At 46.6% G+C, this 26,570-nt stretch overlaps 4 protein-coding genes and 1 long non-coding RNA gene across 5 annotated transcripts in view; all 5 read right to left on the reverse strand.

The window, feature by feature from the left end:
* LOC141406987 (uncharacterized) overlaps positions 1-26,570 on the reverse strand; it is a 125,641-nt gene that overhangs the window by 9,300 nt on the left and 89,771 nt on the right. The gene's annotated exons all lie outside the window — the stretch shown is intronic.
* On the reverse strand, positions 14,388-15,125 carry LOC135971275 (annexin-2 receptor-like). The gene has a single exon (XM_065546220.2). It carries the CDS (start codon positions 15,064-15,066, stop codon positions 14,482-14,484), a length of 585 nt encoding a protein of 194 aa, XP_065402292.1. The 5' UTR covers positions 15,067-15,125; the 3' UTR covers positions 14,388-14,481.
* On the reverse strand, positions 17,949-19,023 carry LOC135971274 (annexin-2 receptor-like). Its single transcript, XM_065546218.2, has one exon. It carries the CDS (start codon positions 18,625-18,627, stop codon positions 18,043-18,045), a length of 585 nt encoding a protein of 194 aa, XP_065402290.1. The 5' UTR covers positions 18,628-19,023; the 3' UTR covers positions 17,949-18,042.
* Positions 21,510-22,247, reverse strand: LOC135971273 (annexin-2 receptor-like). Its single transcript, XM_065546217.2, has one exon. It carries the CDS (start codon positions 22,186-22,188, stop codon positions 21,604-21,606), a length of 585 nt encoding a protein of 194 aa, XP_065402289.1. The 5' UTR covers positions 22,189-22,247; the 3' UTR covers positions 21,510-21,603.
* On the reverse strand, positions 25,071-25,808 carry LOC123574116 (annexin-2 receptor-like). The gene has a single exon (XM_045394748.3). The coding sequence runs from the start codon at positions 25,747-25,749 to the stop codon at positions 25,165-25,167; it is 585 nt and encodes a 194-aa protein (XP_045250683.2). The 5' UTR covers positions 25,750-25,808; the 3' UTR covers positions 25,071-25,164.

Here is a 26,570-nt window from a genome sequence, read left to right on the forward strand (position 1 = left end):
CTATGCTCTTGACTTTTTAAAATATCTAAATTGTTCTATGAAACCAAAAAACTTCACTTATGTCCTGGGACACACTTTTCCTATGTCTAATTAATTCAAGTGCCCTTTTCATTAGTTTTGACTCGAAGGTTATCTAAATGGAATCCCCATATGGAAAAGCACATCCTTTTTTGCCTTTTGGTAGCCAGCCTGAGAATAACATATTTTACATTTCATCAGACTAATTCCTACATCATTACTAGGTTTTTATTTTTGCTCAGAAAAACTGAGATTTAAGGAGGCTGAGGTGGGCAGATCACAAGGTCAGGAGTTCAAAACCAGCCTGGTCAGCATAGTGAAACCCATCTCTACTAAAAATACAAAAACTTAGCTGGAAGTGGTGGCGGGTGCCTGTCATCCTAGCTACTTAGGAGGCTGAGGCAGGAGAATCACTTGACCCTAGGAGGTGGAGGTTGCTGTAAGCCAAGATCGAGCCACTGCATACCAGCCTGGGTGACAGTGTGAGACTCTGTCTCAAAAAAAAAAAGAAAAGAAAACTGAGATTTAAAAAAATTAAGGTTATTATATCCATGTAACTTTCTGTATTTCTTTTAAAGTTCTTGTGCTACTAATTTTCAGTGCTTTGACTCCTGAGTCTAAAAAGGTCACCAATTCCCGCTAAATTGAGAGCAATTGAAGTCTCATCTTCAGATCTAGGAGAAGATGAAAATCAGAATAAGCTGCAGTCATGAGACGTGGGACCAGAAATTAAGACTATTCAAACCCTCCAATCCCAGGGATTATTGAAGAAGCAGGTGTGTAAGCTCATAAGGACCCATTTCAACAGATAAAATTATTTCTGTTTGTCTATAATTTGTAGATAATTTAATTTAAACAGTTTTTTTTTTTCCAGATAAGGTCTAGCTCTGTCCCCCAGGCGGGAGTACAGTGGCATAGTCCTAGCTCACTGCAACCTCCACCTCCCAGGCTCAAGCGATCCTGCCACCTCAGCCTCTTAAGTAGCTGGGATTATAGATGTGCACCACTATACATGGCTAATTTTTGTATCTTTTGTAGACACAGTGTTTCACCGTGTTGCCCAGGCTGGTCTCGAACTCCTGAGCTCAAGCATCTGCCTGCCTAGACCACCCAAAGTGCTGAGTTTACAGGCCCAAGCCACCACAGCCAGCCTATAAAGTAAATGTTAATATCAAAGGAACACTGATGCAAGACCAGCATGTGAGACCCTGTGTCAGATTAACAATGTTTTCATGGATCATTAACCCATTTTTATTTAAAAATTATGAAAGGTTATGAAAAGGTTTATAAAAGTTATATCTTATGGTCAAGATGATTAAAATGTATTAGATTTGTCTATAATATTTGAGAAACAGATTTAATTGGCTTCATGCTCTCTTTATTAGCTCCTATTGTTTGGGAAAGCAAGTCTCAAAGAGTAAAACGTTTTGCCTTTTAGTTTTTGAAAACTTTGAGTTAGTGCTTAATTAAATGAATGACTTATTTTACAATGACCTGTGATCCTGTTTTGTGATATCAAGTGTTTTAAGTCTTTGATGTCTGACAAACTTTACAAAATCCAATTCTAAATTCAGTCATTTTAATGTCATTAATTTTTTTGACATTGAGTCCCCTGAAATCCAAAGAGACATATTTGGCTTCATTGGTATAATCACACAAGAAGTATTATCAAATATAAAATGATATGTAACCATCTTTGCATGGTATTCACATAAATGTGTTATTAGTGTTATTAGTGTTTTAAAATTGTATGAGATTCTTATGATTCTGATATGTCTTAGTGTATGTTTTCAGAACTAATTATGATTAATATGTTCAAATGTTGTGTATCATAGATACAACCACATTTCCTTGTTAATTGTGTTTTAAACCATGGCTGTTGTAAGACCCTTGTCATCTACAATTACTGTTTTACTTTGATCCTTTTGTAGAGTGGTTTATAATCAGTTATAGAGCTCTGAGACTACACTTTGTTTTTTGTTGTTGTTGTTGTTGTTTGTTTGTTTTTTGAGACAGGGTCTCAATCTGTCACCTACATTGCAGTGCAGCGGCACAATCACTGCCCACTTCAGCCTTAATCTTCTAGACTCAAGCAATCCTTCCACCCACCTAAGGCTACCAAGTAGCTGTGGCTACAGGGACGCACGACACACTCAGCTAATTTTTAAAATTTTGTAGAGATAGAGTCTCCCTATGCTGACCAGGCTAATCTCAAACTCTTGGCCTCAAGCAAACCTCCTACCGCAGCCTCCCAAAGTGCTGGAATTACAGGCATGAGCCACCGCACACAACCTTTTAATACATTTATCATGTCTTCATTAACAAATACCAGGTGTCTATATTGTACTACATAGTGAACAAGGTGCCAGAGATAAGTAATCAACAAGCAGACACGGACTTGGCCATAAAGTGTTTGACACCTTCATGGGTTGAAAAAAAAATAGCATGACAACAAATAAATAAATAAAACAGTTTTTATATGATAAATGTTATCAAGAAACTTAATGCAACTTAGCTGAAAAGGTAACTAGGTGGATGCTACATTGGCTAGTACAGTAAGGATAGAATTATCACAGATACTTCCACTTCGATATGCAATGCAATGAACAACACCAAAAAAAAAACAAACAAATAAATCTAGGCCGGGTGCAGTGGCTCACACCTGTACTCCTAGCACTTTGGGAGGCCAAGGCAGGCGGATCACTTGAGGCAAAGAGTTCAAGACCATCCTGGCCAACATGGTGAAACGCCATCTCTACTCAAAATACAAAAAAAATTAGCTGGGCATGGTGGCCCACACCTGTAATCTCACGCTACTCAGTAGGCTGAGGCGGGAGAATCGTTTGAACCCAGGAGGCAGAGCTTGCAGTGAGCTGAGATCACACCACTGTACTCCAGGCTGGGCAACGGAGCAAGACTCTGTCTCAAAAATTTAAAATAAAAAAAGGTGGAGTTACCATGATAAGAGAATATAAAGTACAAAGATTTTAAGACAAGAACAACTTTATTATGGACCGGGCATAGTGGCTCATGCCTGCAATTCCAGCACTTTGGGAGGCTGCGGCAGGAGGATCACTTGAGGACAAAAGCTCAAAACCAGCCCAGGCAACATAGGAAAATACCATCTCTAGTTTTAAAAAAAAAAAAAAGTTTTTAATTAGCTGGATGTATTGGTGTCTGCTTGTAGTCCCAGCCACTCAGGAGGCTGAGGCAACAGAATTGCTTGAGCCCAGGAGTTCAAGGCTGAAGTGAGCTGTGATGATACCACTGCGTTCTAGCCTGAGCTATAGAGTGAGACCTTGCCTCCAAATTAAAAATAAAAGTTTGTTACAGCCATGGACAAAGAGAAGCAATTAATGGCTTTCAGTGAACCAAGTGGGAGGTATCTAGACTAAAATCTTGTAGTCTTCTGCACAAGATGGCCTGCTGGCCTCTAGGCAAGCATGATACATGATTAGATAAAGATGGAAGTTTTGATTTCGTTCTGATTGAATTGTTAAACTACCAATGATCAGTGCACACGTATATGATATTGACTTCATAAATTATGAGGCTGGCCAAAGATGTAGTGAAGGCATTTGTAAGAAAGCTGTAACTGATCATGCTTAATGGAGTATTTCTAGATTTTCTTCCTAAGTTTATCAGATTACTTGACCCCTATATCAGCTGAGTTATTTATTCTCTAAGTTATGACATGCTAATTCTTCCAGAATGTAACATAATATAAATAAAGTGTAAAAGCAAAATACTATAGGCAATCATTTCACCCATTTCTCATTTATCCCGAGAACACTTGCAAGTGGGGCTTGCAGCTGCAGCATTTACCCTCAGATCATTTGCAGTTTTCTTTTTTTCAGATAATATTATAATTGCAGTTTGTGTAAATCAACATTCCCTAAGAAACTTCACCTGACTTAACAGTTTTTGTCTGGGGAAGTTGAAAAGAAATAGTACAATCCTTTGCACACTTTGGAATAAGAAGCATGTCTGCATAAGAGACTGGACAGCAGGTCTCCCCCTGTGTGACATAGGTTTCCTTTGGGAATGGTCACTACTCTGTGTGTTATACCCATGCAGGGCACTGCCAACTCTCTGCAATGCAAGATTCCGTTCACTGTTCAGACCTGGAGAGACACATCCAGGCTGCATGCGCAAAGAAATGCTAAAGCGGCCGGGTGCGGTGGCTCACGCCTGTAATCCCAGGACTTTGGGAGGCTGGGGTGGGTGGATCACGAGGTCAGGCAATCGAGACCATCCTGGCTAACACATTGAAACTTCGTCTCTACTAAAAATACAAAAAATTAGCCAGGTGCGGTGGTGGGTGCCTGTAGTACCAGCTACTCGGGAGGCTGAGGCAGGAGAATGGCGTGAACTCTGGAGGCGGAGTCTGCAGTGAGCAGAGACCGCGCCACTGCACTCTAGCCTGGGCGACAGAGCGAGACTCTTCCTAAAAAAAAAAAAGAAAAAGAAAAAGAAAGAAATCCTAAAGCTTCTTAGCTTTAGCTTTTCTGGGATCACCACTGGTACTTCTCAAGTAATACTGGCAGGTAGGAGTTGCTCCTGCTCTCAGGATCCATTTTCCAGACACCTAGAGTCCATAAACCTTTCACCTAACAAGAGCTTTCAATCTTCTGCCTTCTGTATCTATTCTGTCATTCTCATTCTGTTTCATTTTTTTCATTTCCTGTTCTATAGTTGTATATTTTCCTTTTTTCTAGTAAAAAGAAGCATGGCTTTGAAGGGAATCATCAATTCAGACCTTTTATTTCTGGTCTTCAAATCAGCTCCTGGAATAAACACAGAGTTAGCTGTGTTCTGAATGATCTCCTGACAGACTCTTTACTCTCTCATCAGTAAGAGTTGTGAAAACTGCAGCCAGTTCCTCCTCTTTGTATTTGTGGCTCCCTTTATAGCCCCAGGAACATGGTAGGGTATCAAAGCATGCTTGCTAAATGTTGGGATCAATCAGATTTTACAATACTAAGCAATAATGTTTAATTAGGTAATTCTATAATCGTATCCGTGGATGCTTTGCAAATAGCATGTTTAGCTCAGATAAATTCCAGTTTCACAGAGGATATGAGAAGGAAAAAAAAAATCCACAGAAAGAATACAACAAAGAAGGATTCATTTTACATTCATTCCGATTAAGGTTATCTTTCAGTTTACGATAAAAGCAATAATGATAATATTGTTAAAAACTGAACTAATTACTTTCAACCAGATACTGTCCACACATTAACTTTTTCCATCAAAAGTATCCCTGATAGATACTTTGTAAAATGAGAGCACATTTGGCTTCCATTTCGGAGGTGGTTAAAATAAAGGCTACCGGGTTAGATAACTTACAGAGGTTCACACATCTAGAATGGCATGTAACCTCTCTATAACTTAGCCACTGGGGCCTGAGGCTTCTTGCTGTTACACACAATTAAAAGTGTTGAAATCTTTTTTCTTTCTTTCTTTCTTTTTTTTTTTAGATGGCATTTTGATCTTGTTGCCCAGGTTGGAGTGCAATGGGGCGATCTCGGCTCACCGTAACCTCAGCCCCCTGGGTTCAAGCAATTCTCGTGCCTCAGCCTCCCTAGTAGCTGGGATTACAGGCATGTGCCACCATGCCTGGCTAATTTTATATTTTTAGTAAAGACAGGGTTTCTCCATGTTGGTCAGGCTGGTCTCAAACTCCTGACCTCAGGTGATCTGCCCTCCTCAGCCTCCCAAAGTGCTGAGATTACAGACATGAGTCACCGTGCCCAGCCTAAATCTTTTTCCTTTTTGTTTTTAGAGACAGGGTCTCACTCCATGCTCAAGCTGGAGTACAGTAAGCTCAATCTCAGCTCACTGCAGCCTCAACTTCCCAAGCTCAGGTGGCTCTCTGGCTCAGTCTTTCAAGTAGCTGGGACTATCGGCGTGTACCATCTTGCCCAGTTAATTGTTGTAGTTTTTTGTTTTTGTTTTGTTTTGTTTTTGCCATGTTGCCCAGGATAGTCTTAAACTCCTGGGCTCAAGTGATCCGCCTGCCTCACCTCATAAAGTGTTGGGATTACAACTGTGAGCCACTGCACCCGGCCAAAATCTTTTCAACATAGCAATTCAGCAGAAGACAAAACTGGGAGAGTGAAAGACCACATTAACAATTGGGCAACTATGCTTACCCAGCTCCTCAATAACACCCCATCTCTGCTTTATACATTACCCCCAAGCTTTTCTCTTCTGGTAGAAAGGGTTCTAGTCTCTGCTCTAGGACTAGCAATGTGATTTGGGGCAATAATGAGCTTTCTAAAGCCAGGCACCGTAAAAACAGCTTTTCCTCCACAGACATGGTAGTACTTTTTCCTTTCATCTGCAAATCCAATCTGTCCTAATCTAGATAATTTCACCCCAGATGATAGGGTTTTATGTTAATATCTTTAATTCTATCTCCTAAGGAAATTTGCTCCTAAGACTAAAGTCATCATCCGGTTTCTTCTTATCTGGTTAGAACCACCCAAGAGAGCAGAAGAGTATAAAAACACAAACACTGTAGATTTCAAAGTTCCAGATACTCTGTCACCAGTTGTGAGATGGATGCCATGAAGCAGCACTTTCCTCCTGGGTGCAGTAGGGGCAGGACTTTCCTCTGGGGTGCATCAGGCCTGGGATTCAACAGACCAGGTACCAGGACTCCAGAGGCCACCAACCCTGAGCTCAGGGGATTGTGTGCCCTGTCTGCTCCATTGTATATTATTGCACACATACAACCAAATTCTGCAATACTTTAAATTTAGCAATTCAACAGTAGAAGACAATACTGGGAGAGTGAAAGACCACATTAAGAACTGGGCAATGGGCCAGGCGCGGTGGCTCAAGCCTGTAATCCCAGCACTTTGGGAGGCCGAGATGGGCGGATCACGAGGTCAGGAGATCGAGACCATCCTGGCTAACACGGTGAAACCCCATCTCTACTAAAAAATACAAAAAAAAACTAGCCGGGCGAGGTGGCGGGCGTCTGTAGTCCCAGCTACTTGGGAGGCTGAGGCAGGAGAATGGCGTAAACCCGGATGGCGGAGCTTGCAGTGGGCTGAGATCTGGCCACTGCACTCCAGCCTGGGCGACAGAGCGAGACTCCATCTCAAAAAAACAAAAAACAAAAAACAAAAAATTAAAAAGAACTGGGCAATGACCAGCCTGGGCAACATAGTGAGACCCTATCTTTACAAAAACTACAGTAAAAAACAAATGAGCCAGGTATGGTGGCACAAACTTGTATTTCTAGATTTCTAGCTACTCTGGAGGCTGAAAGGGGAGGATCACTTGAGCCTGAGAGTTCGAGGCTGCCAAGGCCATGCCAGTGCATCCCCAGCTGAGTGAAAGAGCAAGACCCTGTCTCAAAAAAAAAAAAAAAAAAAAAATTGGTCAAGTAATAGGGAAAGCATCCTAAGCAAAAAAAAAAAGAAGAAGAAGAAGCCCGAGGCATTACATTGTCCAACTTCAAACTATTCTATAAGGATGCCATTACCCAGAGCAAATAAATGCAGAAACACATATTGTATGTTCTCACTTATAAGTGGAAGGTAAACCTCATACACAGGAACACAAAGATGAGAACAGGGCAGGATGTGGTGATTCACGCCTGTAATCTCAGTACTTTGGGAGGCCAAGGCAGAGGGGCAGGGAGGGATCACTTGAGGTCAGGAGTTTGAGACCAGCCTGGCCCACGTGGTGAAACCCCATCTCCACTAAAAGAAAAAAAAAATTATATATATATATATATATATATATATATATATATATATATATATAGCCTGGCATGGTGGTGGGCACCTGTAATCCCAGCTACTCGGGAGGCTGAGGCAGGATAATTGCTTCAACCCAGGAGGTGGAGGTTGAAGTAAGCCAAGATCATGCCACTACACTCCAGTCTCGGTGACAGAGACCCTGTCTCAAAAAATAAATAAATAAAATAAAATAAATATGAGAACGATAGAAAACTGAAGGACAACAAAAGGAGGGAAGGAGATAAGGGGGTATAGGCTGAAAAACTTCCCACTGAGGACTATGTTCACTCTCTGGGTGACAATATCAATAGAAGCCTTAGCATCACACAATATACCCTTGTAACAAATCTACACATGTACCCCCTGAATCTAAAATTAAAATTTAAAAAGAGGCCACATAACACAATAATATTATGAAATACCATAAAAGGCCAGGCATGATGGCTCACGCCTGCAATCCCAACACTTTGGGAGGCCGAGGAGGGCAGATCACCTGAGGTCAGGAGTTCAAGACAAGCCTGGGCAACATAGTGAAACCCCGTATCTACTAAAAATGCAAAAAAAAAAAAATTAGCTGGGAGTGGTGGCAGGCAGCTGTAATCCCAGCTACTACGGAGGCTGAGGCAGGGGAATCATTTGAATCCGGGAGGCGGAGGTTGTGGTGAGGGGAGATCTTGCCATTGCACTCCAGCCTGGGCAACAAGAGCAAAACTCCCTCTCAAAAGAAACAAACAAGCAAACAAACAAAGAAAACAAAACAGGTATTTTTATTTTAAAAATGGGCGACTACCCTGGCCTCCTCCTCAGTAACATTTTGACCCTTCAGGCATCTGACAAGCATTGCTCTGGGGTAGAAAAGGATCCAGTCTGCTCCAGGACTATTAATGCATTTGTAGGCAATAATGAACTTTCTAACGAGGGTCCCCCAAAACAGATTTCCCTGCACCAGAAGGGTAGTATTTTTTCTTTTCAATCCCTAAAGCAGCGTGTTTAACTAGATAACTTCATCTCAGATGATAGGACTCTATGTAAATCTCATTAATTCCATCTCTTGACGTAATTTGCTTCTGAGATTAAGGTTCCCACCCACCTCCCTGAAATCTGATTTGGACCCCCAGGAGTCCAGAAGAGTATAAAAACGCAAAAGATGTTGACTTCTCAGTCTCACATACCCGGCGTCAGCTGGTGAAAAAAAGACGCGAAGGAGCTGCTGTCTCCCCTCCGAGTTTGGCAGGCCGGGGGATTCCGCAAAGGAGGCGGCGGTGTCAGATGCCTCCAGCCCTGACCTCAGTACATTCGGTATCCTGGATGCTCCCTTCCTGTCCTTACCCTTGCGAGCTTTCCTGGGACGGCCTAGATTTCCACTGGGACCTACTTTCCGCTTCCTGCGTGCTTCTTTGCTGAAACTGCCAGCGAAAAAATTTCTTTCCCAAGCCTCAGAGCACCTTGAGGCGGAGCCCAGAGTCCCCCGCTCTGGATCCCGCGCAAGAGACCCAGGAGGAGCCGCAGGAGCCCTCAGGAGGGCCGGTGGCTGCAGAGTGTCTCTAGGGACGCCCGCCCCCGCAGCCTCCCTCGCAACTCGCCCCTCGCTCCTCAGGCAGACAACTCCAGCCTGACAGGTCCATCCGAGGAGATCTTTCAGAGTGTCAACCAACTACGGACCTCGGAGCCACCAGCCAAAGTTCCAAGACTGCTGCCTGCAGATTGCATGCGCTTGGGGTAGACGCCCTAAGAATGTGTCCACCGCCCGTCTTTGGAGTCCTGAGCCCTGAGATTTCCGCTAAGACCTTCTATGGAACGATCTCTTGTAACAGATGTTCTTACAGTAACACGTGAGTTCGCTCAAAAGCGATGGAAGAAGTTTTGCCTTGCGATCACTTTGTGCCTTTTTCTTTCCCCTTGTCAATAAAATTGTACACAAATGTGAAATTCCTGTTGCCTACGTTCCTGTTAATGTTGGGTAAGGATGAGGCTCAAGGGCGGGGTGGCTGGCTGCTGGTGCCAAGACCATCACGGGTACCCTGAATCCCCTAGATTTGCTGGTTACAGGGCAAACAAAAAATATAAAAAGTGTGTGTCTTATGCAGAGATTGGAGGGGAGAATAGGCCAGGGGTTGTGCATGGCTGGTGACTCACAGGCTGAGTCTACAGGAAATCCGGTAAACAGTCATCAGACCTGAGAACTTACTGCAGGAAATTCTCCTGTCCTGAAGCCTTGGAACTTTCTCCCTCTGAAGGTTTGCACCTTTCTATCTTGAGATCTTACTAAACTCACTCATAATTTCTGGAAGTTTTCTTCTAGACTCTTTAAGATTTTCTCCACAGGCTCATGTTCTGCAAGTATGGATAGTTTCATTTTTTCACTTCCAATGTATATGCTTTCTTACTCCTTTTCTCACCTTATTGCACTGGCCAACAATTCCTGTACCTTGTTGAATAGAAATTGTTGGAGCGAATTTCTTGGCCTTGTTCCTGATTTCATGGGAAAAGCATTGAGTCTGTCACTGTTTCATACAATTTAACTATAGGTTTTTGTAGACGTTCTTTGCACGGTTGATGAAAATCCCTCAATTCCCATATTGCTGAGAGCTGGTTTTTAAATTTCAAATCACAAATGGATATAGATTTTCTTAAATGCTTTTTGTGCATCATTCGATAGGATTATACAGTGTTTCTCATCTAGCATAGGGTGAATTATACTGATTGACTTTTGAGTATTAAACCAGCCTTACATGTGGAATAAACCTTACGTGGGCATGGTATTGTTCTTTAACATATGTTTCTGATTTCTATTTGTTAGTATTTTGGTGAGGATTTCTGCATCTATATTTAGGAGCAATATTGGTCAGTAGTTTTCCCTTAGTGTCCTCTGTTTGCTAGGAAAATGCTGATCTCATAAAATAAGTTGGGAAGTATTCCATATTCTTTTATTTTCTAGAATAAATTGTGTAGAATTCATGTTATTTATTCTTTGAATATTAGGTAAAATTAGTGAAATAGTAAGAACCTCTGGGTTTGTTTTTTGGAAGATTTTTGACCATGAATTCAATACCTTTAATAATCACAAAAATTGTCAGATTGTTTTTCATGAGTTGGGTAGACTGGATCTTGTGGGATTGATGCACTTTATCTAATTTGTTGAAATTATGCGTACAGAGTTGTTTTTAGACCATTTTAAAAAGTTACCATTGTGGGCCAGGTGGGGTGGTTCATGGCTGAAATTCTTTGGGAATTTTGGGAGTCCAAGGTGGGCAGGTCACTTGAGGCCAGGAGTTGGAGACCAGCCTGGCCAACATAGCAAAACCCTGTTTCCACTAAAAACACGAGAAAATTAGCCGGGTGTGGTGGTGCACGCCTGTAATCCCAGCTACTCAGGAGGTTGAGTCACAAGAATTACTTGAACCTAGGAAGCAGAGGTTGCAGTGAGCGGAAATCATGCCAATGCACTCCAGCCTGGGTGACAATGGGAGACTTTCTCAAAAAACAAACAAACAAAAAAAAAAATTTACCGTTGTGAATAGGTTGATCAACATAAAGACACTGCTAGGTAATACTTTGCCTCTCTAGATCCGCTTAAGGCTCTTCAGTCAGCACTATGTTGCAAGAAGCAACTTGTATGGACAGCACTGGAGAGCTACTTTTGCTCCCAGACTTCTGAATGAGTTTAGGCACTGAAAGACACCAGCTGTACAGAGATATGGATTAATAATTTATTACTTTGTTTTGTTTCACCTGGACCTCAGGGTATTTATTTTATCTGAAGCCGAAAATAGGCTGGCTGTGGTGACTCACATCTGCAACCGAAGCACGTTGGGAGGCCGAGGCAGGAGGATTACTTGAGGCCAGGAGTTCAAAACCATCTTGGGTAATAGAAAGATAACCTGTCTACACACACGCGCACACACCACACACACACACACACACAGTAGCCAGGCATGGTGGCATGTACCTGTAGTTCCCGGTACTTATGAGGCTGAGAAGGGAGAATTGCATGACCCACGATGGTTGAGGCTGCAGTGAGCTATGCTTGTGCCACTGCACTCCAGCCTGGGTGACACAGCCAGACCTTGCCTCAAAAAAAAGTGAAAAAAGAAAAAAGCCAAAAAATACTGTGGAGTAGCCTTTTCTTCAAGCATTTGCTTGCTTTCTCTAACACCACTCATTCTATTGCCCCTACTGAGCTTGAAATGATAATGCTTTCTTCAGGTGCCAGGTCTGGAGTGCTGATGCACCTATCTCAAAATGCTGTCTCAAAACTCCAACAGGGAGCACCTAACTGTACTGGGTGCAACATTGCTAACACTGAGCAAACAGCAGTCCAGGACCGTGGAAACAACAGTCTCTGGGAAACCAAGGACTCTGTGACCAAGAGAAATCGCCGATTCCAGACATAGCCGGTCTTAGAGAGATGAATGGCGTCGTCATCGAAAAAACAGGGACTCGATTGTTTGTAACAGAAATACCGCCACAAACCCTGGTACAGGACAGCCGACACCGAGAACCACGGGAAGTGGCTGAGAGCTGCGCCCCCACGGAATAACTGCCAGTCGACACAGTGCGAGTGAGAAACCGGTCACTTCATGCAAAGACCAGTACTGCCACGGAAAAGAATCCGACGTCCCCAAAAAGCGGTGCTACTAAGAGAAACGGCCGCTTTTGAAGAAAACAGCCGGGAGCGCGACTGAGAGACACTCGGCTCCCAGGAAGAACGGGCATTTGTTCCAAAACACAGCCGGATAAACTGAGAACCTTCGGAGTGGTTGCACCGAAATGGGGTTACCCAGCACCTCAGCGTCCTGGGCTCTAGCAAGCCTCACAGAAACAATCGGCAGTGCTACCTCCGAGGAGCACCTAGAGCAGCAAAATTAGCAGTAATGCCATCGACGAAAGGCCAGTTAGGCGAAAAGAGTAGAGTATTTAGTTCCGGGGATTATAGGCCAGCGCTAACCAGACAACATAAAGCTGAGGGTTGACAAACCAAAAATTAGTAACAATTCTTTTTAAAGGGCAAGTTAGCTGAAACACACACACCCCGAATAAAAACAATACATTTGGGAAAATTCATCAAATGAAAATGCAAAACATAGAAAAATTGACTCTACAAAGAAGAAAATGCAAACACCTCTAAACAATGTGGTTTCACAGCTGTGATATCGCTGTCAGGCCTATATCAATATCTGCTCGGTCTCACCAGGACTTCTAAGGGACTGCAGGCACCGCTAAACCGCTACTTTCTACTCCTAAAATATCTTCTTTAACGACATGCCCGGACTTCTATATTTAAAACTCAGGCATCAGTAAAGCAGGATAAGTTATTATGAAACCGAAAGTTACTGGAAATAAGGAGTCGCAGGTATGGCTATGCTAGTACTGGTTGCGACTAAATATGGACTTGCAAGAGCTAAAAAATCACATTCACAGGGGCACTTGCAATCGAAGCATGTACTTGTCACTCTAAGAAATCCCTAACCCAGGACTCGCTCAGAATATTTCAAAAGCAGAGTTAAGCATCTTTATCGCAGGTGAAATAAGCCGTTACTTATTCCGCTTAAATCCGAACTTCCTATGCAGAGATACCACAGTCAGGGCTATATTCCGAGTGTAGGAGGTTTAAAATTCCCGAAAAGGCAGTCAAAGCAGGCAGGGCCAAGCCGGACCTGCTGTGCATACCGGAATTGCTAAACCCAGTTGTGGTACTATTAAGTAATTGGTAGTTCTCTTGTAAGCCACTCTAAACTGTTCCAAAGAAAAAGACACAGAAAACACTGCTAGCCGTCACCCATGAATAAGTAATCTTCTCAATTATTTATTTATTTTGAGACAGGGTCTCACTCTGCTGGAGGGCGTTGGTGCTATCGGCTCAAGCCCACTGCAGCCTCAACCTCCTGAGCTCAACCAACCAGCCCACTCCACCCTCTGGAGTAGCTGGGACTATAGGTGCACGCCACCTCCCCCGGCTAATTTTTGTATTTTTTGTAGAGACAGGCTTCACCCTCTTGCCCAGGCTGTTCTCAAACTTCTGAGCACAAGCAATCCGAATGCCTCCAACGCTAAAAGTGCTGGGATTACTGCTGTGAGCCACGCTGTCACACCAGAATAAGTAACACTAAGAACTGATCATGTGTGAAGTTATATTAATATAAGTTATTGCGTGGTCCTTCCACGAGACATAGCAACGATTGATCAAACTCCCACTCTTGAACGTGAATAAAATTTCTGAGTGTAAAACAAAATGAATTGATAAACTGAAAAACAGAAACACTTGTTAAAAATAAAATTAAAAATTGAAATTAAGAAGACGTTATAATAACGTAAAAGACTTGATATAAAATTAAAAGTAAACAAACAATATATTTAAAAAGGAATAATTAGAAAAATACTATAAATAAGATTTAAAAACAAAATGGAAAAAAAATTATAAATTTGCCAAAAAGTAAGGATTCTATACTCATAAAATAGATTTCTCAAAGTTAAAACAGATACAAGTGAAATATTTAATAAAATAAATATAAGTGTTTAAAAGACAAGGAAACTGAAAGTAATAAGCCACACGAAACAAGAAAGAAACATCAGGAAAAAGGAGAATTCAAAAACGGACAACCAGCAATGAAAGCCCATCTTAATGTATTTTTATTTTCTAGGTGGAGACGCTTGGTAACTGAGCATCTTTTCAAGGAGGAGAATCCAAAAAGCCTCCTGCTGATATCTAAGGCTGTTTAGCTCCACAGATTCGTAGGCAGCACGCCCAGAGTACAGAGAACGCGGCAAAACCAACGCGAAGAATCCGCTCCAGGCAGTCTGAGAAACCCCCCGGGGGGTGGCGCCACAGATGGAGGGCAGGAGGATGGCGGCCTTCCAAAAGGCACCCGCTGTCAGAGACGTCGGTGTCCTGCTGTCTGTTCCAGGAATGCGGAGGACTGCACCAGGAAAGCTGCTGGAGCGTGAGTCTGTCGGGTTCCTCTCCCTGCCCCACCTCTTCCACGGATGCCTCTTGCTGCTTCTGTGTCCCCGGCCAACCGAACTCAGGGGACTTCGCTGTACCTGGTTCCAAGGTGCTCTGGACTCCAGGAAAGAGTCCGTTTTGCCAGTAGACTCCCGGTAGCCGCCAGCAAGGACTGGAAAGCAGTCCCAAATCACAGCTGTCCAATGAGTACTCTCCTAGTACTGGATACAAAGGGAGGGGCCACGGCCCACGATCTTCTGAACTCACAATAGGCGGAAACCCGGGCTCTGGCGCCACCTCGGGGGAATCCCAAGGCCGCTTCACACAGCCAAGAAAATGTTGCTCCATCGCTTAAGCCTCAGACCAGGAGGAAACAAACGGTTGCCCTGATCAAGGAGGGAGAGCCTTCTGCACTACCCTCAGCCTGGGTATTTATGCTCTACCAGAGCCCGTGGGCGGAGGCCAGTCAGATATCAAGAAACTCATTAGTAGCAAATGCACGAAGATTCGTAGACAAATGAAAAACGATAAAATTTTAGAGAGTTCATAGAACCAAAACGAACCGTGATTCCGACAGAAAAACATAGCGAGAAAAGAAACCGAAACGAAACAACGCTAAGCAAACCTTGCAGAGAACTAGCACTACAGAACGCACGTATTAAAGAGCGCTGCAAGGGCCAAGAACCACTCGTTTTCGGGAAATGAGTGTTGCTGCCACCGGAAAACTGTCCGCTGGGGCTCTGCGCTAATAACCGTCTTGCTAACGAGAAACTGGCACGTTGAACTTAGCAAGCGCCGGCACCTAGCGGATAGCGCCGGTATTGCCAAACAAATATCCGTTTTCGGCGCCGTAAGTGGGGCTGCTAAAGAGAAAGAGCGTGCTCTTAGAAAAGAGCGGTGCTTCCACGCCTAAACAACCTGTTTGGAGGAAATGAACCAACTCTGTTTAAATGTGTCGTGCCAGGAAAATGTGTTGTGGCATGTTAATGTGTTTTAATCCGCTCAGTGTGTTTGACAGGTTTAATATGTTTTAACCCGTTCTAATGGGTTGTGACAGAAAAAGCGCCGGCTAATGGTACCACGGAGTTACTAGTGCCAACGGCGGCTGGGTGCAGTCACCGTTCTGCATGGCAAAACGGGGTTCAGGAAGTTCCTGCGAGATACTAGCGGTTCTAGGAGCGACAAAGTGACAGCACTGAGAACGTAAGGACCCCGCGAACGGGAAACGTCACGTTGGGAGCGGCAACTGAGAAAACGCCCAGTGGGCGCTGCTAGCAAACTTGCTGATACAAAACCGCCAGCTCCGCATGGGAAGCGGAGCCGCCAGACAGAACCCGGAGCCTAACACCAGCGAGGCTAAGACCGAGCTCGGCTCCCCGGCTCCTGAGAGAATGAAAGTCAAGAAGCACGAAGCTGAGACGCTCAAAATTAGTAGGAAAAACAAAAACAAAAACGTAACATTTAAATAAAAATAAAAATTTAAAATAATGAAAGTCTGAAATGCAAGTAAAAACGCAAAACACATCGGTAACACGGTCCTCAGAGCAAAATACACAAAAATAATGTGCATTTATTAGCGAAAATTACAGAGAGCGAACCGTACAAAGAAGAAATTACAAATATGGCTAAACGATGCAATGCCTACCATTAGAATGTTTCTGTCACATCTAAAGCCCTGCAGGTTGCTCCTGTCATAATTTCCTATGACAAACAAACATAGCCACGGTTAAACGTGTTTAGGTGCGACTAAAAAATCGTAGTAACTGGTATATGCCGATTCGGTCCACAGGAGGAAAAAGTCGCGATGGGCGGGACTTGCTATTGTCAAAGGGAGCTCGGTAAAACCGAGAAATCGCGTTCGCCGGCCTTCCTGACTTCCCTGGGAGTTCTGAAGACACTAGACCACAAGCCTAGCTAAGACGGGACTCGCTATTGCGAAACCAAACTTGGCATAAGAGCTCCCAACACCGCTAAACTGACCATCACTAAACCTTTACAAAACGAAACAAAACAAAACAAAAAAACGCATTCGCTGGTACCCAGATTTCCACAGGAGTTAAACGTCTCCTGCGCAGCTAAAGCAAGGCTCACTAGTAGGAAACCGGAACTTGCTAGGACTAAGAAACTTGAGGCTGGGTTGACCCCACGGCTGTTACGATTAGAAATCCGAGGCTACCGGAGACCCGGAGCTGCTGACAAATGAGTCACAGAGTAACTTCGCCTTCCTATGGCAAAACGGTGACTTCCTACGGCCCAGATATCGCAGCCAGGGCTAGACCGGTGTTTGTCTTAAGTCAGGACTTGCTTGGGCTGAGAAATCACATTTTGGCCGTTCCCCTACTTGGACCGGGGGTAGAAATCCTGGGCACCGCGAAATGGAAACTTGCTAGGACCCAGAAGCCAAGGTCGCGGGAAACCGCGGGGTCCTGCGACAGAGACGCGCAGCGGCGCCGCCCCAGGACTGCGTTCTGGCGGCCGAGCCGGAACCCGTGCGGCGGCCCTGGGAAGAGACTGTGCCCGTGCAGCTCCCCTGTCACCGGCTCCGAGGAGCCTCGGGCTCCGCCCGCCCAGCCCTGCAGCACCCGTCCGTCCCGCAACGCCAGACTCAGCGCAACTGGGGCACCGGCCACTTCCAATCTCTCAGATCCGTGGCCTGAGGGCTGCCGCCACCGAGAAAAGGAGGCACAGAGCTGCGAACAAGAGACCACCGCTCGGTGAAATGGCGGTGCCAGGAGCCTGGGAGGGAATGCAGCCAGCGACGTTGTCAAGGACAACATTCGTTTTGGCGCAACCAACGGTGCTGTCACCAAGGAACCGTCGACTCCGAGAAAAAAAGAGAAGTTCGGCCACCGAGAAACTCCGTGCAGCAAGTGCTGTGACAGCAAAACCGCCGGCTCCGCGCCGGTGGCGAAAGAGTCGACGGAAAGGCCGGGTGCTGCCACCGCGACGCCGGCACCAGAGGGCCTCGGATGGAGAAAGCTCCGCACCGAGACAAGGAAACTGTGTACGGCACAGCTAGCGGTTGACACAAACAGAAAAGTGTCTGGTCTGCTAAGAACTCTACAATCATAAAATAGATTTCTCAAAGTTAAAACAGATACAAGTGAAATATTTAATAAAATAAATATAAGTGTATAAAAGACAAGGAAACTGAAAGTAATAAGCCACACGAAACAAGAAAGAAACATCAGGAAAAAGGAGAATTCAAAAACGGACAACCAGCAATGAAAGCCCATCTTAATGTATTTTTATTTTCTAGGTGGAGACGCTTGGTAACTGAGCATCTTTTCAAGGAGGAGAATCCAAAAAGCCTCCTGCTGATATCTAAGGCTGTTTAGCTCCACAGATTCGTAGGCAGCACGCCCAGAGTACAGAGAACGCGGCAAAACCAACGCGAAGAATCCGCTCCAGGCAGTCTGAGAAACCCCCCGGGGGGTGGCGCCACAGATGGAGGGCAGGAGGATGGCGGCCTTCCAAAAGGCACCCGCTGTCAGAGACGTCGGTGTCCTGCTGTCTGTTCCAGGAATGCGGAGGACTGCACCAGGAAAGCTGCTGGAGCGTGAGTCTGTCGGGTTCCTCTCCCTGCCCCACCTCTTCCACGGATGCCTCTTGCTGCTTCTGTGTCCCCGGCCAACCGAACTCAGGGGACTTCGCTGTACTTGGTTCCAAGGTGCTCTGGACTCCAGGAAAGAGTCCGTTTTGCCAGTAGACTCCCGGTAGCCGCCAGCAAGGACTGGAAAGCAGTCCCAAATCACAGCTGTCCAATGAGTACTCTCCTAGTACTGGATACAAAGGGAGGGGCCACGGCCCACGATCTTCTGAACTCACAATAGGCGGAAACCCGGGCTCTGGCGCCACCTCGGGGGAATCCCAAGGCCGCTTCACACAGCCAAGAAAATGTTGCTCCATCGCTTAAGCCTCAGACCAGGAGGAAACAAACGGTTGCCCTGATCAAGGAGGGAGAGCCTTCTGCACTACCCTCAGCCTGGGTATTTATGCTCTACCAGAGCCCGTGGGCGGAGGCCAGTCAGATATCAAGAAACTCATTAGTAGCAAATGCACGAAGATTCGTAGACAAATGAAAAACGATAAAATTTTAGAGAGTTCATAGAACCAAAACGAACCGTGATTCCGACAGAAAAACATAGCGAGAAAAGAAACCGAAAGGAAACAACGCTAAGCAAACCTTGCAGAGAACTAGCACTACAGAACGCACGTATTAAAGAGCGCTGCAAGGACCAAGAACCACTCGTTTTCGGGAAATGAGCGTTGCTGCCACCGGAAAACTGTCCGCTGGGGCTCTGCGCTAATAACCGTCTTGCTAACGAGAAACTGGCACGTTGAACTTAGCAAGCGCCGGCACCTAGCGGATAGCGCTGGTATTGCCAAACAAATATCCGTTTTCGGCGCCGTAAGTGGGGCTGCTAAAGAGAAAGAGCGTGCTCTTAGAAAAGAGCGGTGCTTCCACGCCTAAACAACCTGTTTGGAGGAAATGAACCAACTCTGTTTAAATGTGTCGTGCCAGGAAAATGTGTTGTGGCATGTTAATGTGTTTTAATCCGCTCAGTGTGTTTGACAGGTTTAATATGTTTTAACCCGTTCTAACGGGTTGTGACAGAAAAAGCGCCGGCTAATGGTACCACGGAGTTACTAGTGCCAACGGCGGCTGGGTGCAGTCACCGTTCTGCATGGCAAAACGGGGTTCAGGAAGTTCCTGCGAGATACTAGCGGTTCTAGGAGCGACAAAGTGACAGCACTGAGAACGTAAGGACCCCGCGAACGGGAAACGTCACGTTGGGAGCGGCAACTGAGAAAACGCCCAGTGGGCGCTGCTAGCAAACTTGCTGATACAAAACCGCCAGCTCCGCATGGGAAGCGGAGCCGCCAGACAGAACCCGGAGCCTAACACCAGCGAGGCTAAGACCGAGCTCGGCTCCCCGGCTCCTGAGAGAATGAAAGTCAAGAAGCACGAAGCTGAGACGCTCAAAATTAGTAGGAAAAACAAAAACAAAAACGTAACATTTAAATAAAAATAAAAATTTAAAATAATGAAAGTCTGAAATGCAAGTAAAAACGCAAAACACATCGGTAACACTGTCCTCAGAGCAAAATACACAAAAATAATGTGCATTTATTAGCGAAAATTACAGAGAGCGAACCGTACAAAGAAGAAATTACAAATATGGCTAAACGATGCAATGCCTACCATTAGAATGTTTCTGTCACATCTAAAGCCCTGCAGGTTGCTCCTGTCATAATTTCCTATGACAAACAAACATAGCCACGGTTAAACGTGTTTAGGTGCGACTAAAAAATCGTAGTAACTGGTATATGCCGATTCGGTCCACAGGAGGAAAAAGTCGCGATGGGCGGGACTTGCTATTGTCAAAGGGAGCTCGGTAAAACCGAGAAATCGCGTTCGCCGGCCTTCCTGACTTCCCTGGGAGTTCTGAAGACACTAGACCACAAGCCTAGCTAAGACGGGACTCGCTATTGCGAAACCAAACTTGGCATAAGAGCTCCCAACACCGCTAAACTGACCATCACTAAACCTTTACAAAACGAAACAAAACAAAACAAAAAAACGCATTCGCTGGTACCCAGATTTCCACAGGAGTTAAACGTCTCCTGCGCAGCTAAAGCAAGGCTCACTAGTAGGAAACCGGAACTTGCTAGGACTAAGAAACTTGAGGCTGGGTTGACCCCACGGCTGTTACGATTAGAAATCCGAGGCTACCGGAGACCCGGAGCTGCTGACAAATGAGTCACAGAGTAACTTCGCCTTCCTATGGCAAAACGGTGACTTCCTACGGCCCAGATATCGCAGCCAGGGCTAGACCGGTGTTTGTCTTAAGTCAGGACTTGCTTGGGCTGAGAAATCACATTTTGGCCGTTCCCCTACTTGGACCGGGGGTAGAAATCCTGGGCACCGCGAAATGGAAACTTGCTAGGACCCAGAAGCCAAGGTCGCGGGAAACCGCGGGGTCCTGCGACAGAGACACGCAGCGGCGCCGCCCCAGGACTGCGTTCTGGCGGCCGAGCCGGAACCCGTGCGGCGGCCCTGGGAAGAGACTGTGCCCGTGCAGCTCCCCTGTCACCGGCTCCGAGGAGCCTCGGGCTCCGCCCGCCCAGCCCTGCAGCACCCGTCCGTCCCGCAACGCCAGACTCAGCGCAACTGGGGCACCGGCCACTTCCAATCTCTCAGATCCGTGGCCTGAGGGCTGCCGCCACCGAGAAACGGAGGCACAGAGCTGCGAACAAGAGACCACCGCTCGGTGAAATGGCGGTGCCAGGAGCCTGGGAGGGAATGCAGCCAGCGACGTTGTCAAGGACAACATTCGTTTTGGCGCAACCAACGGTGCTGTCACCAAGGAACCGTCGACTCCGAGAAAAAAAGAGAAGTTCGGCCACCGAGAAACTCCGTGCAGCAAGTGCTGTGACAGCAAAACCGCCGGCTCCGCGCCGGTGGCGAAAGAGTCGACGGAAAGGCCGGGTGCTGCCACCGCGACGCCGGCACCAGAGGGCCTCGGATGGAGAAAGCTCCGCACCGAGACAAGGAAACTGTGTACGGCACAGCTAGCGGTTGACACAAACAGAAAAGTGTCTGGTCTGCTAAGAACTCTACAATCATAAAATAGATTTCTCAAAGTTAAAACAGATACAAGTGAAATATTTAATAAAATAAATATAAGTGTATAAAAGACAAGGAAACTGAAAGTAATAAGCCACACGAAACAAGAAAGAAACATCAGGAAAAAGGAGAATTCAAAAACGGACAACCAGCAATGAAAGCCCATCTTAATGTATTTTTATTTTCTAGGTGGAGACGCTTGGTAACTGAGCATCTTTTCAAGGAGGAGAATCCAAAAAGCCTCCTGCTGATATCTAAGGCTGTTTAGCTCCACAGATTCGTAGGCAGCACGCCCAGAGTACAGAGAACGCGGCAAAACCAACGCGAAGAATCCGCTCCAGGCAGTCTGAGAAACCCCCCGGGGGGTGGCGCCACAGATGGAGGGCAGGAGGATGGCGGCCTTCCAAAAGGCACCCGCTGTCAGAGACGTCGGTGTCCTGCTGTCTGTTCCAGGAATGCGGAGGACTGCACCAGGAAAGCTGCTGGAGCGTGAGTCTGTCGGGTTCCTCTCCCTGCCCCACCTCTTCCACGGATGCCTCTTGCTGCTTCTGTGTCCCCGGCCAACCGAACTCAGGGGACTTCGCTGTACTTGGTTCCAAGGTGCTCTGGACTCCAGGAAAGAGTCCGTTTTGCCAGTAGACTCCCGGTAGCCGCCAGCAAGGACTGGAAAGCAGTCCCAAATCACAGCTGTCCAATGAGTACTCTCCTAGTACTGGATACAAAGGGAGGGGCCACGGCCCACGATCTTCTGAACTCACAATAGGCGGAAACCCGGGCTCTGGCGCCACCTCGGGGGAATCCCAAGGCCGCTTCACACAGCCAAGAAAATGTTGCTCCATCGCTTAAGCCTCAGACCAGGAGGAAACAAACGGTTGCCCTGATCAAGGAGGGAGAGCCTTCTGCACTACCCTCAGCCTGGGTATTTATGCTCTACCAGAGCCCGTGGGCGGAGGCCAGTCAGATATCAAGAAACTCATTAGTAGCAAATGCACGAAGATTCGTAGACAAATGAAAAACGATAAAATTTTAGAGAGTTCATAGAACCAAAACGAACCGTGATTCCGACAGAAAAACATAGCGAGAAAAGAAACCGAAAGGAAACAACGCTAAGCAAACCTTGCAGAGAACTAGCACTACAGAACGCACGTATTAAAGAGCGCTGCAAGGACCAAGAACCACTCGTTTTCGGGAAATGAGCGTTGCTGCCACCGGAAAACTGTCCGCTGGGGCTCTGCGCTAATAACCGTCTTGCTAACGAGAAACTGGCACGTTGAACTTAGCAAGCGCCGGCACCTAGCGGATAGCGCTGGTATTGCCAAACAAATATCCGTTTTCGGCGCCGTAAGTGGGGCTGCTAAAGAGAAAGAGCGTGCTCTTAGAAAAGAGCGGTGCTTCCACGCCTAAACAACCTGTTTGGAGGAAATGAACCAACTCTGTTTAAATGTGTCGTGCCAGGAAAATGTGTTGTGGCATGTTAATGTGTTTTAATCCGCTCAGTGTGTTTGACAGGTTTAATATGTTTTAACCCGTTCTAACGGGTTGTGACAGAAAAAGCGCCGGCTAATGGTACCACGGAGTTACTAGTGCCAACGGCGGCTGGGTGCAGTCACCGTTCTGCATGGCAAAACGGGGTTCAGGAAGTTCCTGCGAGATACTAGCGGTTCTAGGAGCGACAAAGTGACAGCACTGAGAACGTAAGGACCCCGCGAACGGGAAACGTCACGTTGGGAGCGGCAACTGAGAAAACGCCCAGTGGGCGCTGCTAGCAAACTTGCTGATACAAAACCGCCAGCTCCGCATGGGAAGCGGAGCCGCCAGACAGAACCCGGAGCCTAACACCAGCGAGGCTAAGACCGAGCTCGGCTCCCCGGCTCCTGAGAGAATGAAAGTCAAGAAGCACGAAGCTGAGACGCTCAAAATTAGTAGGAAAAACAAAAACAAAAACGTAACATTTAAATAAAAATAAAAATTTAAAATAATGAAAGTCTGAAATGCAAGTAAAAACGCAAAACACATCGGTAACACTGTCCTCAGAGCAAAATACACAAAAATAATGTGCATTTATTAGCGAAAATTACAGAGAGCGAACCGTACAAAGAAGAAATTACAAATATGGCTAAACGATGCAATGCCTACCATTAGAATGTTTCTGTCACATCTAAAGCCCTGCAGGTTGCTCCTGTCATAATTTCCTATGACAAACAAACATAGCCACGGTTAAACGTGTTTAGGTGCGACTAAAAAATCGTAGTAACTGGTATATGCCGATTCGGTCCACAGGAGGAAAAAGTCGCGATGGGCGGGACTTGCTATTGTCAAAGGGAGCTCGGTAAAACCGAGAAATCGCGTTCGCCGGCCTTCCTGACTTCCCTGGGAGTTCTGAAGACACTAGACCACAAGCCTAGCTAAGACGGGACTCGCTATTGCGAAACCAAACTTGGCATAAGAGCTCCCAACACCGCTAAACTGACCATCACTAAACCTTTACAAAACGAAACAAAACAAAACAAAAAAACGCATTCGCTGGTACCCAGATTTCCACAGGAGTTAAACGTCTCCTGCGCAGCTAAAGCAAGGCTCACTAGTAGGAAACCGGAACTTGCTAGGACTAAGAAACTTGAGGCTGGGTTGACCCCACGGCTGTTACGATTAGAAATCCGAGGCTACCGGAGACCCGGAGCTGCTGACAAATGAGTCACAGAGTAACTTCGCCTTCCTATGGCAAAACGGTGACTTCCTACGGCCCAGATATCGCAGCCAGGGCTAGACCGGTGTTTGTCTTAAGTCAGGACTTGCTTGGGCTGAGAAATCACATTTTGGCCGTTCCCCTACTTGGACCGGGGGTAGAAATCCTGGGCACCGCGAAATGGAAACTTGCTAGGACCCAGAAGCCAAGGTCGCGGGAAACCGCGGGGTCCTGCGACAGAGACACGCAGCGGCGCCGCCCCAGGACTGCGTTCTGGCGGCCGAGCCGGAACCCGTGCGGCGGCCCTGGGAAGAGACTGTGCCCGTGCAGCTCCCCTGTCACCGGCTCCGAGGAGCCTCGGGCTCCGCCCGCCCAGCCCTGCAGCACCCGTCCGTCCCGCAACGCCAGACTCAGCGCAACTGGGGCACCGGCCACTTCCAATCTCTCAGATCCGTGGCCTGAGGGCTGCCGCCACCGAGAAACGGAGGCACAGAGCTGCGAACAAGAGACCACCGCTCGGTGAAATGGCGGTGCCAGGAGCCTGGGAGGGAATGCAGCCAGCGACGTTGTCAAGGACAACATTCGTTTTGGCGCAACCAACGGTGCTGTCACCAAGGAACCGTCGACTCCGAGAAAAAAAGAGAAGTTCGGCCACCGAGAAACTCCGTGCAGCAAGTGCTGTGACAGCAAAACCGCCGGCTCCGCGCCGGTGGCGAAAGAGTCGACGGAAAGGCCGGGTGCTGCCACCGCGACGCCGGCACCAGAGGGCCTCGGATGGAGAAAGCTCCGCACCGAGACAAGGAAACTGTGTACGGCACAGCTAGCGGTTGACACAAACAGAAAAGTGTCTGGTCTGCTAAGAACTCTACAATCATAAAATAGATTTCTCAAAGTTAAAACAGATACAAGTGAAATATTTAATAAAATAAATATAAGTGTATAAAAGACAAGGAAACTGAAAGTAATAAGCCACACGAAACAAGAAAGAAACATCAGGAAAAAGGAGAATTCAAAAACGGACAACCAGCAATGAAAGCCCATCTTAATGTATTTTTATTTTCTAGGTGGAGACGCTTGGTAACTGAGCATCTTTTCAAGGAGGAGAATCCAAAAAGCCTCCTGCTGATATCTAAGGCTGTTTAGCTCCACAGATTCGTAGGCAGCACGCCCAGAGTACAGAGAACGCGGCAAAACCAACGCGAAGAATCCGCTCCAGGCAGTCTGAGAAACCCCCCGGGGGGTGGCGCCACAGATGGAGGGCAGGAGGATGGCGGCCTTCCAAAAGGCACCCGCTGTCAGAGACGTCGGTGTCCTGCTGTCTGTTCCAGGAATGCGGAGGACTGCACCAGGAAAGCTGCTGGAGCGTGAGTCTGTCGGGTTCCTCTCCCTGCCCCACCTCTTCCACGGATGCCTCTTGCTGCTTCTGTGTCCCCGGCCAACCGAACTCAGGGGACTTCGCTGTACTTGGTTCCAAGGTGCTCTGGACTCCAGGAAAGAGTCCGTTTTGCCAGTAGACTCCCGGTAGCCGCCAGCAAGGACTGGAAAGCAGTCCCAAATCACAGCTGTCCAATGAGTACTCTCCTAGTACTGGATACAAAGGGAGGGGCCACGGCCCACGATCTTCTGAACTCACAATAGGCGGAAACCCGGGCTCTGGCGCCACCTCGGGGGAATCCCAAGGCCGCTTCACACAGCCAAGAAAATGTTGCTCCATCGCTTAAGCCTCAGACCAGGAGGAAACAAACGGTTGCCCTGATCAAGGAGGGAGAGCCTTCTGCACTACCCTCAGCCTGGGTATTTATGCTCTACCAGAGCCCGTGGGCGGAGGCCAGTCAGATATCAAGAAACTCATTAGTAGCAAATGCACGAAGATTCGTAGACAAATGAAAAACGATAAAATTTTAGAGAGTTCATAGAACCAAAACGAACCGTGATTCCGACAGAAAAACATAGCGAGAAAAGAAACCGAAAGGAAACAACGCTAAGCAAACCTTGCAGAGAACTAGCACTACAGAACGCACGTATTAAAGAGCGCTGCAAGGACCAAGAACCACTCGTTTTCGGGAAATGAGCGTTGCTGCCACCGGAAAACTGTCCGCTGGGGCTCTGCGCTAATAACCGTCTTGCTAACGAGAAACTGGCACGTTGAACTTAGCAAGCGCCGGCACCTAGCGGATAGCGCTGGTATTGCCAAACAAATATCCGTTTTCGGCGCCGTAAGTGGGGCTGCTAAAGAGAAAGAGCGTGCTCTTAGAAAAGAGCGGTGCTTCCACGCCTAAACAACCTGTTTGGAGGAAATGAACCAACTCTGTTTAAATGTGTCGTGCCAGGAAAATGTGTTGTGGCATGTTAATGTGTTTTAATCCGCTCAGTGTGTTTGACAGGTTTAATATGTTTTAACCCGTTCTAACGGGTTGTGACAGAAAAAGCGCCGGCTAATGGTACCACGGAGTTACTAGTGCCAACGGCGGCTGGGTGCAGTCACCGTTCTGCATGGCAAAACGGGGTTCAGGAAGTTCCTGCGAGATACTAGCG

The sequence above is a fragment of the Macaca fascicularis genome, chromosome 6 (genome assembly GCF_037993035.2).
Source record: "Macaca fascicularis isolate 582-1 chromosome 6, T2T-MFA8v1.1".
Taxonomy (NCBI): domain Eukaryota; kingdom Metazoa; phylum Chordata; class Mammalia; order Primates; family Cercopithecidae; genus Macaca; species Macaca fascicularis.